This window comes from Vicia villosa, linkage group LG1, assembly GCF_029867415.1.
Source record: "Vicia villosa cultivar HV-30 ecotype Madison, WI linkage group LG1, Vvil1.0, whole genome shotgun sequence".
Lineage (NCBI taxonomy): Eukaryota > Viridiplantae > Streptophyta > Magnoliopsida > Fabales > Fabaceae > Vicia > Vicia villosa.
In genome coordinates, this window is record NC_081180.1 from 103,552,157 (window position 1) to 103,570,373 (window position 18,217).

The following is an 18,217-nucleotide window of genomic DNA, read 5'->3' on the forward strand; positions in this document are numbered from 1 at the left end:
CAGTAGAGTAGAAATTGAAGTTTGTATTAGAGATGAAAATAGTGTTTTTTGTTTTAATTGAAATCTGGTGAACCTCTTCCTTATTTGATGTTCCTGCGGTTGAAGCTCTTGATTCACTTTGATTCTTAATTGAGTTTATGAACTTTATATGGTCATATTTATTCTGAGTTAGATACTAAAATTATAGTGAACAATTTTCTATCTTCTAAAAATAATCTCAAAGAATTTGAAGACATTATTAATTATTGTATAAAGTTATTCTATACTTGTTATAACAACTATAATGTTTAATTTATTTGAAGACAAGAAGATGAAGTTATCCATAGTGTAGCGACCACACCTATAATTTTTTCCAGATATTGGTAAAAATACGATATTGTATTGAAAAAATGTTATAATTACTTTTACTACCTAAAAAAAAATCATTTTATCTTATTAATAACTATTCCTTTAAATATACTAGAATGATGGATGTATGGGCTTTAAAAACTTACTGCTTTCAATCTTGCCTCACTTGGTAAACCTGGCCAGCGTATTCTGACTGATCAACAAAGTTCCATTCAAGACTATTCAAAGCTCATTATTTTTCCTTTACATATATTTTTTCTCAAAGGTGGGACACAATCCAAGTTTTGTATGGAGTAGAATCTGATGCACACAATTCATTTCAAGAGAAGGAAGTAGATAATGCATAGGAAATGACGCGAACATCTCCGTTTGGAATGAAAAATGGGCTTAGTTATGGAACCACCATTACGCCTTCATGTCACTCTATACATTACTGAAGACAAATTTTATGTATCTGTCCTCTTAATGGATAATAATGAAGTGGAACACCCTGTTAATCAACACTATTTTTTGATCCAATGAGTGATGGCAAAATTCTAACACATTTCTTTTTTGATTTAGTTGTATTTAACAAATATGATTAGAGCTCTGAGACTACTAGAGAGTACTCGGTACAAAGTTCTTATCAGTTGACTATTCATGAGATTATAAATACAAATTTTCTTAGATGGCCTGAGAATTGATCCCTCTTATGAAAGAGTCGCGCACCTTCAAATATTAAGAATATGATAGGGAGGATTTGTTGAAATTTCCTTCCTACTCGTTAAAGTTTATTGTACAAGGGGATCAGTTGTTCCATAAGTATTGCTTTGTGTGATGATATGATGGAATATTTAGCTTTATACATCTTTTTATTGGGTAATTTGTTAAGCAGTAGTCAATGGCCATAATGTCGCTACAGTTATTTTCAACAATTTTTAGAGTCTTTCTAATGAAGATTGTTGTTCTTTTTTTTTTCAACTACTATTTGGAGTATTTGGAAGAAATGAAATATCAAAATTTAAAAAAATATTATTGAATAATATGGGGATGTCCTTCTTAGAGTCGATGACTTACTTCATTCTTGAAAAGCGGCTAAGAAGCTGAAAGACATTCAATCTGATTCTCCTCAGGCATGACCATGTAATAAATGGAACAAGCCATCGACTAATAGAATTAAATATAATGTGAATAGATATTTTTCTCATACCTACAATAGAGTAGGAATTAATATTTATATCAGAGATCAGAATGGTGTTTTGGTATTAACTAAAATTAAGTGAATCTGTTCCTTGTCAAATGTTCGTGTAAGTCAAACTCTTGGTTACTTCGACACTCATTTGGATTCATGAATATAATATGGTCTTGTTGATTTTGAGTTACATACTAGAATTATAGTTGATAGTTTTCTATCATCTAAACACAATCTCAAAGAATTTAGAGACATTATTAATCATTGTAGAAAATTGTTATAACAACTCTAGTGTTTAGTTTATTTGAAAGCAAACAAATGAAATTGTCTGTAATTTATCTAAGGTGACCATATCTCTAAATAATTTTGAGAGATATCACTAAAAATACCACATTATATTAAACATCTTTTAAATAATGAATGTTATAATTAGTTTTAATGCCTAAAATATACAATCATTGTATCTTATTAATCAATATTGCTTTACTATGTTGCAAATTATGATATGAGTTCCCTTACTCCATGCTTCACTATCATAATTTCATTTTCCATCCCTCCATCCAAAAAGCTAAAATCTCCTTAAAACGGATCATAAATGAAATGATTCATCTTTCCAAACAAGAGTACTACTCATCCAAATTACAGTCTAGCCACGTGCAACCAGTCTTTCCTTCACCACACTACTCACGTGTCACCATTGCTGTAAATCATTCACCTACTACTACTTTTTACCATACATCAAACATAGAAAAAACTCTCTCTCAATTTTCCATTCCAACAAAATAAAACAAATCTCACTCATTTTCACCCCTCATAACATCTTCAACAATCACACAAAATTAACTCATGCCAAATCAAAAACATGTCTGATCCTTCAACTTCCACCACCCCATTACAACATCCATCAATCCACCCCGACCAACAACACAACCTACACCTCATCCACAACATCACCACCACCACCACCACCGCACATCAACAACAACCACCACCACATCCACCTTCCTCCACCAGAGAATACCGCAAAGGCAACTGGACCATCCAAGAAACACTCATCCTCATCACAGCCAAGAAACTAGACGATGAACGCAGACTAAAAAACCCTTCAACTTCCACAACCCCATCATCATCCTCACAAGACCCCAACAGACCAACCAACACTGCATGTCTCACCGGCATTGCAAGTCCTAGCAGCAGCTCAACCAGCAGGAACAGCGGCGAACTGAGATGGAAATGGGTTGAGAACTATTGCTGGAGTCATGGCTGTTTGAGAAGCCAGAATCAATGTAATGATAAATGGGATAACTTGCTTCGTGATTACAAAAAAGTTCGTGATTATGAGTCCAAATCAGAATCATCACCCAAAGATCATTTTCCTTCTTATTGGATTCTCAATAAACAACAACGCAAAGAACAGAATCTTCCTTCTAATATGGTCTTTGAAATTTATCAAGCTATATCTGAAGTTCTTCAAAGAAAACAAACACAAAGAATAATCACCACCCCACAACAACAACAACAACAAGGTTTAGTTACATTAGTGTCTTCTTCTTCATTACCAGCACTACCACTGCAAATTCAACCACAGCTTCTTCCTCCACCACCACCACAACCACAACCACTTCCTCCTCCACTTCCACTACAACAACCACCTCCACCACCGCATGCTCCGGCAAGCTCCACTACTCCAGCAGTTTCAGGTAATGTAGATTGTAGTGCCATCATCAATCATACTCGTCAATGTGATACTGCTACACAGCTCATCACTCTCTCAGTTTCAAACACTTTATTTATTATTTATTTATTAATTTTTTTTGAACAATTTTTGGATGCTGTGTTGTGTGTGGGTTATTATCGGTCAAACTTGCAGGTTCTGTAAACTCTGCCACACTGAATGGGACCCATTTCTCATCTTTTTATTATTTTTAAAATTTTTAAAATTATTTTTTCTCTTCATATTATGGCACGTACTATATAATACAATCAGTTCCATGGTTATATAATACTGTTGCAATCTGTTAAAGTTTTCTGACCGTTTGATGAAACAAAGATTGATGAGAAGATTCTGCTTCCTGTTAAACAAACTAGGAAATTTTGTTTTGTTTTTGATTAATTTTTGTTTAAAATATTGTGAAAATGATAAAAAATGAAAATAAATGGTTATACAGTACAATCATGCAGTGTAGTGTGTGAGAGGGTACCACCTCATGATTGTCATGGATTTTGTGGGCTATCCAAGAATATAGATTCTCACTTGCTTAATCCCTCTGGGTGTAATCATCAACATAATCCTTAATCCTAACAAAATCTCAAATCTTACTATAAATTAGTAGTATTTTATTAAGAAAATGTTTGTCCACGTAGCTATTGTCCTTCTCATGAATCATAACCAAACTCATGCAAATTAAATACTCTCATTAATTTGTATTGACATTTTATGGGGATCATTTTTTGTTTTTTTATGTCTACGTTTTTTTTCTAATATTCTACTAAACTAGAATAAGCAAGATGTTCCAGGTTAGTGTTTCTGCATAATTATCATTTGAGTTAATTTATGACGATTATATTAGGTTATTTTAATATTTTTTATTTCTAGACAATTTATTTTTTAATAAATTAAATAATTAGAGAGTATTTATTGTATCATTTTATGTTATGTAGTAATGTAACTCTAAAAATGAACAATGTGATTAATTATTTTCCGAATTCTGTGATTGTGGAACTTTTTTTTTTTTGTTTGATTGTAGAGAGAACAGAATCATCAGATTCAGAGAAGAGCGAGGAAGATGAAGATGACGACGGTGGTGGCTCGGAATCGAAACGTCGGAAAGTAAAGAACCTTGGTTCAAGCATAATGCGAAGTGCATCAGTGTTAGCACGAGCTCTGAGAAGATGCGAGGAGAAGAAGGACAGAAGACACCGTGAATTGATTGAGATTGAACAAAAACGGATTCAAATGGAGGAAGCACGGAACGAGGTTCACCGGCAAGGTATCGCCACCATTGTCGCCGCCGTTAGTAACCTTTCCGGCGCCATTCACTCATTCATTAACTCCGAGCACCATGGTCGAAGATAATTAATATGCTAGGTTATCGATTATTCATTCTTTCGCTGTCTTGAAATTCAATTGGAGTTTAGTTTATTTGAGTCACTTTCACCAATTGATCCATCCATTATTATTCCTTGTATTCATTGTTGATTAAGACGTAGTAAAGAGTATTGATATTGTGTATAAAAACCAATATAAATTAATTAAATGAATGTGTTACATTATTTGGTTTTCCAGCCATTAATCTATAGTCTGGTTTGAATTTCGGTTCTGACATCAAGTGGTTTTAGCCATTCAGACCTATTGAGTTTAGCGCCAATTAAGGTCCTCAGTTTCAATCTTATAAAGGGCTAACAATCTTTGTGTTGGACCAGTCCATGCAGAATTCTGCTATGGTTTTAAACGGAATCTTCACTAATGGACGATGAAATTGATCATCTTAAATTAGTCAGTCGCAAGACTGAATTCTAAAATTTTTAAAAAAAGTTTAGCATCAATCACTATAGAATCAAATATCAGTATATAGTATTATTTTGCTTATAAAAAAACATTATGTTTATGTATGGATGAATAATGAAGAAGGGGATGGGTAATTTGGGAATGGAATATTGGGAGTAGCAGGGAGAGAAGAGGGAAAGGTGTTGCTGACAAGTGAGACAGAGTCCTCCATTCACAAAGGGACAGTCAAAGGGTGTGTAAGAGTCAATAATATTTCTTTTGACCATATAGGACATTAACTAACCCCACCACTTTTTTCACTTCTACCTCTCATATACGCCAAAACAATGATAGACTCTTCTCAATGATAAATTGCACTTCCCAAAATGTCCCTAACTCATCGTCCCATCTCTCTCAATCTACAGCTTGCCTTTCCAGGCATCTTTAACTCACCAAGCCTTCTCCCTAGCTACTTGCTTTATCACTGACGCTATATTAGTTTCCCTTTCTCAGTTCCATTAATAACTAATACTGTATTTGTTTTTTGTTTTGTTTTAAACATGCTAAATTATATATAATAATGTCATCTGGGTGTAAGACATACTCGTGATGAGAAAGTACAAACTAATGTTTGTTTGTTTGTTTGTTAATGCTTGAAAATAAATAATTTATCACATTGAGATAGACAGATAACTGATTTAGTATCATATAATGTTTTTTTAGTTGATAAAAGATTATTAGAGAGTAAACACAACTTAAATAGTACTATATTGAGGTCTTTTTAGAAGTGTTGGAATCAATTAAAGGTGTGTTTGGATTGGCGGTGGACAGAATTGATTCTGAGAGAATTGAGTTTGATAGAATTGATTTTAATAGAATTGAGTTTAGAAGAATTGATTTATGTTTGGATACAATGATATAGAAGTGATTGTTATCGATTAATGTTGTTTGGATAGTTTTAGCAAAATTGATTTTGAATTGTATAATTACCAAAATGGTAATAGATTCTAATACAAATCAAAAAGAAAAGAAGTAATTGATGAAAATTAAAGAGGGTAAAGAAGGAAAATTTAAAAGAGTGGTAATAAATAATATATAATAAATATAGAATTGATTCTACTAAACTCAAAAGCTAGGAATTGTAGCTTCTAGTAGAATTGCTTTTGGAGGAGGAGAATTGATTTTGGAAAAGTATCCAAACAAGAAAAATAATCAATTTTCAAGTTAAAGTGGGCTAGAAGTGCTTTTGGGACTTGTAGAAGCCAATCCAAACATACACTAAAATTTAATAGAACTTGATATTTGAACAATTTGCTTGTACTTTATGTTTAGTGTCATTAATTGAAGAAAGATAAGAGCAACAAACTACATCAATCCAAAAATGGAGTGACAAATACTTTCAGTAATAAGAAATCTCACACCACCATTGCAGAAATAATTGAGCAAAACTAAATTTTGCTGACCATGTTGTTTTGATTAATAGAATAATTATTAGCATGTTTGAATTAGTTTTTAGAAAAATTGATTCGGAGTGATTTTGAGATGTTTGTTTTATTAAAAGAATAATTGATTCAGCCTCTAGAATTGATTTACTTAAAACTAAAGTTAGAATTTGTAGCTTCTACCTCTAGAATTGATTTTAGATGAGTGTTACACTGAAATTTTCTGTTCAACTCATTTTTAAATAAATGTATCCAAACATAAATCAATTTTTCTAAACTCAAATATATTAAAATCAATTCTACCAAACTCAATTTTATTAGAATTAATATCCAAACACAATGTTTATATATAAATATTAGACTTGTAAATTTTTTATCACACAAGCAATCAAACAAATTATTTTATATATTTTATTTTTGTTGTTGTTTTGTCTTAGCGTATGTGTTAATGGTGACACCTGAAGCTATGAAAGAGTGGCAAGAATGCATCAATATGTAAGAATGCATCAATATGTTTGAATGGATGGTATGAGATGAAATGAAATAAAATAGAGTGATTAATAATGAAATTTCATTATTTAGATTCGTAAATAATGGATGGAGTAGAATAAAATATAATGAAATTAATTTTATTTAATCCTTTATTTGTTGTTCCATCAAATTTGAGATGTATGTAATGGAATGAGATATTTTAAACAAAATATCTAAATAATGGAGTAGGATCTATATTAATTTTTCTCTACTGTATTTTACTTTGTTATGCTCTATTCCATTCCGTTTCGTTATGTTCCATAAATCTACATAATCTTAATTTATCTTGCATTTTTATACATTTTTAGTTGAGTAACGCAAACAAATAAAACACATACTTAATATACAAAGTGAAATATAAGGGAGAAAGTGTGTGTGGTTTTTAAAATTAGGTTTTATAGATTTTTCTTCTTATTATGCAAGTGTTCGTTTTTTTATTTTTTTGGAATATATGTTGATGAATTTTAAATAAAAGTGTAGAAATATAAATAACAAAAATGTAAATGACACAAGCATATGCCTTAGTTCTCCTTATAACCAATGATATATCTAATACTTTTACATTGTATTGTGTTAGATCTTTGTACAAGCCTCACACCAAAACCTCTCTTACAATCTTCTAACATAAACACCAAACTTATGGTGGACTTTTAATCTCCCCAAATCAAAGAACCTTTTCCAAAATAATCAAACACTATGATTCTCACATAAACCATAAAGTACACTACTTTCTGCTTACAACAATTAAAAAGCACACCACTTTTTATTCACATAAATCAGAAAGTACACTACTTTCAATTTACAATACTTAAAAAGCACACCACTTTTAAGAAAAACACTTTTTAGAAAGCACGTCACTTTCTGTTACAAATAATTGTCACCACACAATTGGTGATCAAAACAGATCTGAAATATATGAAATGTTTTTGAATCAATTCCAATACAATAAATTGATCTTCTATTTCAATGTATAGTTCAAATATAATAACCTTAAGTGTTCAAAAAGTTTGAATGAAACTCTTTGAATGATATGAAAGTTATGCACAAAGTTTTATTGTTAATGTTGTAAGAACACTTGAAAAAAGATTTGAATTTGTATGAAATCATGTGAAAGAAGTGATTTGAAAATCTGATATATTTGGCTTTCAATCCTCTTTGATTAGTTGTAATGTTTGGGGAAAGTTCATGATGAATTGCATTGGTTTGAAATAGCATTGATTCATAAATTTTCAAAAATTCACAGGGTGCAATTGATTGTTTGAATGATGCAATTGATTGTCACCTTTGCAACATTCAAATTTTTCTGGCATAACCATCATGCAATTGATTGCACAAATGAAGCAATCAATTGCCACAAACTTAAGAAAATTGTCAATACCACGAATAACACATTTCACAACGGTTAAGAAAGAGATATAACCACGATTGATGACCCATGGAAAAGTAGCGTGTGATTGTAAGTGGGATATTTACAACCACGATCTATTGACTATGGTAATAAACTGGAAAGCACGTTACATATAACCACGATTGTAATAAACAGCTGTAGTGAAAAACTAAAAGGTCCTAGGTTTGTTGCCCAACAATGAATTTTTTGGCGTTTATTAATCTGGATAATGCGATATATATAACAATGGTTAAAAGAACCAACCGTGGTGAAATGATTTGTTTTTTTAATATAAATTTTTTTGATTTTACCAAATTTCCAATTTTTTAACCTGCATTTTTGTGAATCGTAAGTAGACCAGAAACAACAACATAAACCATTTGTAAACCACACCCATAGCTGGAAACGAAAATGGCTCAAAAATTGTATTACATCAAAACTAAAATGTCACAAAACAACATACAATTTACACATCATTATATCAAATAATATCTACAACATGAAAAACGTGTCTTGTCTCTTGGTGTCTTGACTTTAAACACCTATATTTTCAAATAATAATACTTGTTATAGAATAACCTTAAACATTATAACATACAATAAATTATGAATAAATAATAAAAAAATATTTACTTTTTAATTTTTTCCTTATGCCTTCTTCATGATCATTACGAATAGCATGCTCATCATCTTTATCAACTTTTTCATATAAAGCAGGCACTTGTGTTGCGTAAGAAGGAGCCAAAGGAATATCAAAATTTAAATCATGATTTTCATCACAATGAAGAATGTGTTTAGGAGAAATATCAAACTTCTGCTCTCCGTTAAAAGCCTTTTGCAATTTACGATAAGGATGATTGGATTTTAGAAATTTCGGATGCTAAAGGTAAACAGTCTTATTTTCCAAACTGGATTTGGTGAAAATAGGCATTAGATTCACATATAGGACATGATTTATGTCCATTGACATTGTATCCAACCAAATTACCATATGCATGAAAGTTATTGATTGTGCAAAATAATACGACACACATCTTAAACTTTTCACTTGAATACGCGTCATCAACATCAACGCCTTCCTCCCACCAAATTCTTAAATATTCAATTAATGGACTTAGATAAATATCTATGTCGTTTCTAGGTTGTTTTGGTCTAAAAATCATCATATATAACAACATATATTTGTGCTTCATGCACAACCAAGGAGATAGATTGTAAATTGTGAGAAGAACAAGCCACGAAGTATGATTAATATTCATATTACCAAAGGGGTTCATTCCATCCTTAGAAAATCCAAGCCTAAGGTTTCTTGGCTCAAGGCCAAAATCCGGAAACGACAAATCAATTTTCTTTCATTACAAAGAATCAACTACATGGAGAATTTTCAATCACATTTTCTTTCCTCTGCATTCCATCTAATATTCTTTGCATCATTCGCATTAGCAAAAAGTCTCTTGAACCTTGGTATTATTGGCAAATACCATAACATTTTAGCAGGAGGGTGCTTCTTGCTAACATTGTCATAGTCATCACTACTATTGTCTTTCATCTTGCAGCGTGACTCACCACATTACGAACATTGATCCAATTTTTCATACTCTTTCATGTATAATATGCAATCATTAAGACATGCATGTACTTTGATATACTCTAAACCCCTTTGGTATGATTAGTAAGTGGTTCATTATATCCGTAGCAAGCTTAAGCCTGAATTTTCTTGGCTCAAGGCCAAAATCCAAAATCAACAGATCAATTTTCTTTCATTGCAAAGAATCAACTACACGACGAATGTTTCAATCACATTTTCTTTCCTCTGCATGCCATCTAATATTCTTTGCGTCATTCGCATTAACAAAAAATCTCCTGAACCTTGAAATTATTGGCAAGTACCATAACAATTTAGCAGGAGGATGCTTCTTTCTAACATCGTCATAGTCATCGCCACTATTGTCCTTCACCTTGTATTGCGACTCACCATATTACGGACATTGCTCCAATTTTTCATACTCTTTCTTATATAATATGCAATCGTTACAACATGCATGTACTTTGATATACTCTAAAATCATTGGACACAATATCTTCTTGGCCTCATAACAATAATCTGACAAATTGTTATCTTATGGTTGCATTTGTCTCAGCAAATCAAGAAATTTCGTGAAACTTTTATCCGTTCATCCATTTTTTCCTTCAGATTAAATAATTTTAACACTACCGACAATCGTGTACAACTTGTGCACCCCTTATATATATATATATATCCTTATTACTACATAAAGTATCATAAATACGGGGTTTCCTTAAAGAAGATTCTACAATACCACAAATCATATCTTCTAGTCGATCCTCCATATCTTCATTAACTTCATGTCTTTGTGACATTTCATTTTGATTTTTATCCACTTCATCATGCTACGTCCATATTGTATAATTTTAATAAATTCTATTACAACATATGTGATGGAATATTCTTTCTTTGAAATTTTTTAATATTTCCATAATTAACACAAGGACAATAAAAGAAACCATTACTGTTGGGAAGAATTTGTTTCACGTATTCAAGGAATTCAAGATCTCCTTCTCATACACCGGACATAATCTATCAACTTCCATCCAACAACGATCCATCATAAAATTTGAAATTTATATCAAAAGCTTGTATAATCATTTAACAATATAAAAAACAATAAGAATAAAATAATCTTGATATCACTCAATCACAATAATATATAACATTCTTAACAACATACACTACAACAAATAACACTTTTTATGACGAAACTTTCACAACGCACAAAACAAAACCGCAGGTACATGTGAATGAAGCGAATTGTTTTATTTTAAAAAATATATTAATAAAACAGTTACCTCGGATATTTATAAATCCGTTATAAATATATGCTAAGGGTTTGAGGTTCGATTCCCAATTCTTGATATTTAATATTATATATGGAACCAAAAAGGTGTAATTATGTTTCCTAGATTTTATGTATGATATGTTACCTCGTTTTTTTTTAAACCAAGATAGACACTCCCTAATTTTTTATTCTTTTTGCGACCAAAAAGGCGCATTTTTTTTATATATTTTACGTCAGCTAATCTACCTCAGTTTTTAAGTTTAACCGAGATAAAGTTTCTTTTAATTTTGACTCCTGTGTCCATCTAATTCAGTTTTCGAGCTCTAACGAAAGAACACTTCTTCTGGAGCTTAGCCAACGAAAGAAAACTTCTTCTCCAAGGAGCCTAGCCAAGGAAACAACATTTCATCTCCAAGAAGCTTTGTGGTACGTTCTTGTTATTCTTGTTGTTCTCCAATGCTGTTGTTCTTGTTGTTCTCTATTACTGTTGTTCTTGTTGTTCTTCGCACATTGTTTTATCGTTGTTGTTGTTGTTGTTGAGAAGCTATATTTTTGTACTCTTTTTTATTTTATTTTCAGAAGCTTTATTTGATTATGGATCGTAGTTGGATGAAAGCCAATAGATTAAGTAGCGAGTATGAGAAATGATTGTTATAATTTCTTGATTTCGCTGAAAAAAACTTTCCTAACAACAATGGGATTTTTTGGTGTCCTTGTACGAATTGCTATAATACGAAAAAAACATCCAAGGGATGTTATATTCAATCATTGTGGTTGTGATGGAATTATTCAAAATTACACGAAAATGGGTAAGGCATGGTGAAGGGACAAAAAAGAGACCTTTGTCACAAACAGATGAAGATGATGAATGTATGACTGATAGTCTAGAAGACATCATTCATGATATTGGAGTCGATGCTTTTAAAAAAGCTAATATGGTAGATACTTTGCGAAGAGGCATGGAAGATTCATTGTACTCGGGATTTAAAGGTTTTATAAGATTGTCAACCGTGCTAAGACTATTTAATCTTAAGGCAAGAGGTGGGTGGATGAATAAAAGTTTCAATGGATTACTTGAATTTTTGAAAGAAATGCTTCCTGAAGGTAACACGTTGCCAGTACTTATGAGGCCAAGAAGATATTGTGTCCAATGGATTTGGACTATGTCAAAATACATGCTTGTTGTAATGATTGCATTTTATATAGGAAAGAGTTTGAAAACTTGAACGAGTGCCCGAGGTGTGGGATGCCACGCTACAAACAGAAGGACAATGGCGTTGATAACAATTATGATGCAACCAGCAAGGGTGTTTCTGTCAAGGTGATATGGTACCTACCGATAATTCCAAGGTTCAAGAGATTATTTGCAAATGTCAGTGACACAAAGAATACTAGATGGCATGCAGATGAAAAAATGAGTGATGGAAAAATTCTCCATGTAACTGATTCATTGCAATGGAAGAAAATTGATTCCTTATTTCCAAATTTTGCTATTGAACCGAGGAACCTTATGATTGGACTTGCCACCAATGGAATGAACCCTTTTGGTAATTTGAATACTAACCATATGTCATGGCCTATTTTTTTTCTTAATTTACAACCCATATCCATTGTTGTGCATGAGGCACAAGTATATGATGCTATCGATGATGATCTCGAATCCAAAACAACCAGGGAACGACATCGATGTTTATTTTTCACCATTGATTGAAGATTTAAGACTTTTGTGGGAGGAAGGTGTTGATGTTGATGGTGCATATACATGTGATAACTTTAAGTTGCGTACCATGTTGTTTTTCATAATCAATGACTTTCCTGTATATGGTAATTTGTCTGGGTACAGTCAAGGGTCATAAAGTGTGTCCTATATGTGAAGTTGATACATGTCACCACCAATTATCAAAAGGAAAAAAGATAATTTATCTCATGCATCGAAGATTTCTAAGACCTAATCATCTATATCATAGATTGCACAAGACTTTTAATGGAGAGCAGAAGTTTGTTATCGCTCCAAAACCCTTAACCGGGAAGGAAGTTTATAGAAGATAAAAACACATTAAAGCTGTCTTTGGAAAGAAACAAAAAAAATCCTGTAGAGAAAAATTCTTGGAAAAAGAGGTCGGTGTTCTTTGATCTTCCATATTGTTCTAGTCTTGATGTAAGACATTGTCTTGATGTGACGCACGTGGAGAAAAATGTATGTGATAGTTTTATTGGAACACTTCTCAATATTAAAGGTAAGACACAAGATACTAAGAAATATCGCGAAGATATGGCTGTGATGGGTATACAGCAAGAATTAGCCCTAATAGAAGTAGGAAACTAATATAACTTATTTGCCCCCAGCATGTCACACTCTGTCTAAAAAAGAAAAAAAAGTTTTTGCGATTGTTTGCAGGGTATCGAAATTCCCCAATGGTACTCATCAAATGTGAAGAAACTTGTGTCAGAGAATGATAAAAAATTATTGGATTAAAATCTCAAGATTGTCATATCTTGATGCAACAACTTTTGCCAGTGGCTATCCGTGGCATCTTACCAAGAAATTTAAGGATGACTATAATCAGATTGTGCTTATTCTTCAACGTTATATATAGTAAAGCTTTAGAACCTGAAAATTTAGATGAATTGGAACACGAAGCTGCAATTATCTTGTGCCAAATAGAGATGTTCATCTAGTAAGGGAGATTTGTGGTCCAATTTATTTGCGGTTGATGTATCCGGTAGAGCGTTACATGAAGATTTTCAAAGGGTATACAAAGAATTATCACTGTCCTGTAGCTTCGATCGTAGAAAGGTACATCATAGAAGAAGCTATTGAGTTTTGTACAAACTATTTGTCAGATGAGAACCTTATAGGAGTTTTCGAGTCTCGTCATGAAGGGTTTTATGATGGTAGAAATATTCAAGGTTTAAATGTTAACACATTTAGTCGAAAAGTAGTTCTTCAAGAACATTTGTATATATTGAATAACCTTAGTGAAGTTGATCCTTACTTGACCGCACACAAAGCTCTTATAAAGGAAAAATACCCCGGATGAATGAAAAATGGTTGTTGACGAAGCATAACAGAACTTTCATAGATTGGTTTAATGAAAGTATTTCTAATGTGAGCGGTGCATCAGATAATTGTAAATGGTTGTCACATATGCCTAAGTTTAATGTAATTAATTGGAGTGCATACGACATTAGAAAATATTCGTTCTGTACAAAATCAAAGGATGATCTTAGTACAATGCAAAATAGTGGTGTTATGGTTGAGGATGAATCCATGTACTTTTCTAGTTCCAAAGATAACAATCTCGTCCTAACATCTAGAGCTTCCTTTAGGATCATTGAGGAGATTTTGGAGATTGACTATGTTTCTTTTAAAGTGCCTTTATTTAAGTGCAGGTGAATTGACAGTAAAACTGGTGTAGAAACCGATGAATTAGGATTCACAAAGGTTAATCTTCGAAAGGAAACTTACAAGAACGAACCATTCATCATTTTAAACCAAGCAAAAAAAGTTTTTTATGTCACTGATCCATCTAAGACTAGATGGTTAATTGTTCTTTAGGGAAAACATCTTCCTGATAGTACTGATGAAAATCAATATTTTAACTATGAGACTCCTTATTTAGCAACACGTGTAAGTCAATCATCTGAAAAAAATGATTTAGATGACGTACATGCTATTCGTTGTGATCATGAAAAGGCATATGAGAAAATTAGTAAGTAAATGCTTTTTTGATTTTGTTTCTTAATCATTTGTTTTAGTTTTGATGTAAAATTATAAAGTGTGTGCCATTTTGGGTTTGCATTTGGAGTTAATCAATGAATATTTCTGTTTCAAATTGAGGAACAGGTAAAGTGTACAATGTCTATGTTTTAGGAATCTGCAAAATATGATTCTGTATTCTGTAATATGGTTCTGTAATTCAAGTGCAGACGATAGTAGAAAAAAACCATAACCCCTCGGTTTCTAAAATAAACCGATATAAGAATATTGATATATTACCTCGGTTCTTGAAAACACCGAGTGTTAATATTGGGTGTGCTACCTAGTTATGAAAACAATAAAAATGTTGACGTTGGGAATCAAAACCTCATGCAGTTAACTTAACCCCTCGAAATTTTAATAACCGAGGTGATAAGAGGTAACCTTTTATGACACCCTTGTTTACCTCGCTTCCATAACCGACATCAAACGCATTTCGCGTCCGTCATTATATGTGTTTTTTGTAGTAGTAATAAAAACAAACTCAAACCACTCAATCACAACAACACTAATGTGAATGGCACACCAATGCTACACACACAACATAATAATATGGTTATATGATGGATACACGTATATACAACAACACTCTCACATATGCTTGCAGCTACTTACATTCCTCAACATACTAGAGGTTCATACACACACTACATACTAATATGGCTTTGTTATTGACTTTCATTTAACAACATCAAAACCTAAAACTTAACATGAATGGTGATAAAGGTGATGAAATAGAGAACATGCCATAAATTTAAGAAGAGGAAGATACCAAGAAATGATTTTCGTGTACGCTAGCTTCTTGGAGTTTGGATGTTCCAAGAAATGAATGAGAGGTGATAAAGTTTGGATGTTCCAAGAAATGATAAAGATTTTGTTTGTTTCACTATCACTTTCACGTGTCTTCGCTAGAACACTTGTGTTATGAACGAAATAAACTAAACCTGATATGTTTTAATTTTAAAGAAACACATTTCACCACGGTTGAAAAGATCAACCGTAGTGAAACAAATTAATTTTAGGGAACATATAATCATAGTTGATTAATACAACCGTGGTGAAAAAGTTTTTCAATTTTTAAATAAATAACTATAGAAATTAAGGGACACACCTTTTTGTTTTTTATAGAAAAAATAGAAAAATGAAAAAATGTTCGAAATCTGTAAGCCTTAACATATCACCATGGTTATTATTGTGGACCGTAGTGATATGTCTTCTAATAAATAAAATAAAATGCAAACGCCTAAATAACAACTATTACTTCGTTCGATTGAATAATAGAGGTAATAACATGTTATAATAGGTATATTTTGTAGTAGTGTGTGGCGGTTCAAGAAGTGTGATTATGGCGATTTCAGATGCCATAATTTACAAAAAAACATTTAAAAAAAACATTACAAAAAAATATGGTGACTGAGTGGTGAAGAACGTGACCTGCAACTGACTCAACATGAGTTTTTATTCTGATGCTCCACGTTTTTTACATTATGCCATATTTTAAAAAATGTCTTAAATACACTTTTGGTCCCCCTATTTTTAAAATTTTTAAGTTTTAAACCTTCTATTTTAAAAGCTAACTTTTAAATTCCTAAACTTTACCTCACTTGGAATTTTCCTGTCCTCCTCCAATTTTTGTATACGTGACAGTGATTATTAAGTTAAAAAAATATTTTAATGAGTTGGCAATTATGACTAGGATAATTTATTATTTAATATTTATTTAATTAAATTAAAGCTTTTATGAATATATTTTAAAAATTATTTAAAAATTATTTAAAAAAAATTATGGGCTAATGATTTGGACCCAATGCTACAACCTCTAAGTGCTTTGGTCTCCAACTACAAGTGTTTATTGAATTGTCTTTTTAAAAGCTATATAAAGACTAAAGTTTTTTTTATAGAACAATCAATGTGGGACTTTAAATATATAACTATTGCCATGAGTTTGTTGATGCTGTTAAAATTGAAACAAATACCTCCAATATTGTATGATTGAGAAACTGCAACGAAAGCATGGCAATGAAAGTGTGTCATTCCCTTTTGTGTACACATATTTTTTTTGTCTAGTTAAAATTAAATATTTTTTTAAGCCCGTCTTTGAAAAAAGGTAACAAACTACAATGCACATATGTATAAACTTTTATCCAAATGGAACCACCGTCCCTTAGCGGAGAATAGGAGTGAGGTTTACCGTGGAGCACTGGCGAAACCAGAAAAATTATGAAGTTTGGGCAAGTTTTCATCGGATTCATAATTTTATACCAAGACAGTATTTGATATAATATTTTTTTGATGAACCGTAACAGATAAACGTTCTTAAAAAATTATTAAAGGCTCTTGCAAAAAATAAGTAAGGATCACAAGTTCTTGAAACATGTGTCTTTCTCTACAAGTATACCATAAGATATTGCTAAAATATTGTAAGCTTGTTATAAACACAATCACACAGCTTTCGTGTGCGCGATAAGCATATCATCATGTAAAAAGGAAGACAATAGATAACCTTAAAAATGGAGGAGCCACATTGAATGCCTCACATAACTTATTGCTTTCTTTTAAGTCTTCATCTGCTGCTTGCAATGCAGCCACCACCATCCCGTGTGATTTTTCTGTATTTCCCTCGTCAAGAATCAAACTGTGGTAATAATACGCATCAACCTAGTAAATCATTGCAACAAAACATATCACAAGTTCATAATAAACCAGAGCATATCACACATATTTACTAAGTTCAACTAAACAACAAGCTGAGCAAGGTAGAGCTTGTAAGTTGTAACTCACTTTGTTGTTTAAAAGAGCTTGCTTCAAAATCTCGACACTATCACATGGCAGATATGACTCCAGAATAAAAGAGCTTGCTTCAATAATTTCTTCCTTCCTTCACAAGTTCAGCAAGTGAATCAATCAATAACAACAATTCAATTAGAAACAGAAGCGAAAAAGGAAAAGAAACTTGGTTGAAGCAATTTAACAAACACTTAGTATGCAAGTTACAAAATGATGGTAACGACAACAATTTGATACCGATTTATAAACCACAACTTGCAACAACAACAATCATCAACCCAATTCTTACATGTCTCTAGCATTTGTCCTTTTGTAAACCTTAACATCATACCATTTGTCTCTTTCTAACCCAATTTTTATAAATTTTTGAAACTCTTCATTAAATAACAAAATATTCCATAAAACATTAAGAAAAGGGTTTGAAATGATTTTAAGTACCTTTGATT

General features: G+C 31.8%; 1 protein-coding gene across 1 annotated transcript; it reads left to right on the forward strand.

The window, feature by feature from the left end:
- The first annotated feature begins 2,134 nt into the window (after positions 1-2,134).
- Positions 2,135-4,730, forward strand: LOC131613712 (trihelix transcription factor ASR3-like). Its single transcript, XM_058885363.1, has 2 exons — positions 2,135-3,219; positions 4,267-4,730. The coding sequence occupies exons 1-2, from the start codon at positions 2,382-2,384 to the stop codon at positions 4,593-4,595; spliced, it is 1,167 nt and encodes a 388-aa protein (XP_058741346.1). The 5' UTR covers positions 2,135-2,381; the 3' UTR covers positions 4,596-4,730.
- The last annotated feature ends 13,487 nt before the right edge of the window (positions 4,731-18,217 follow it).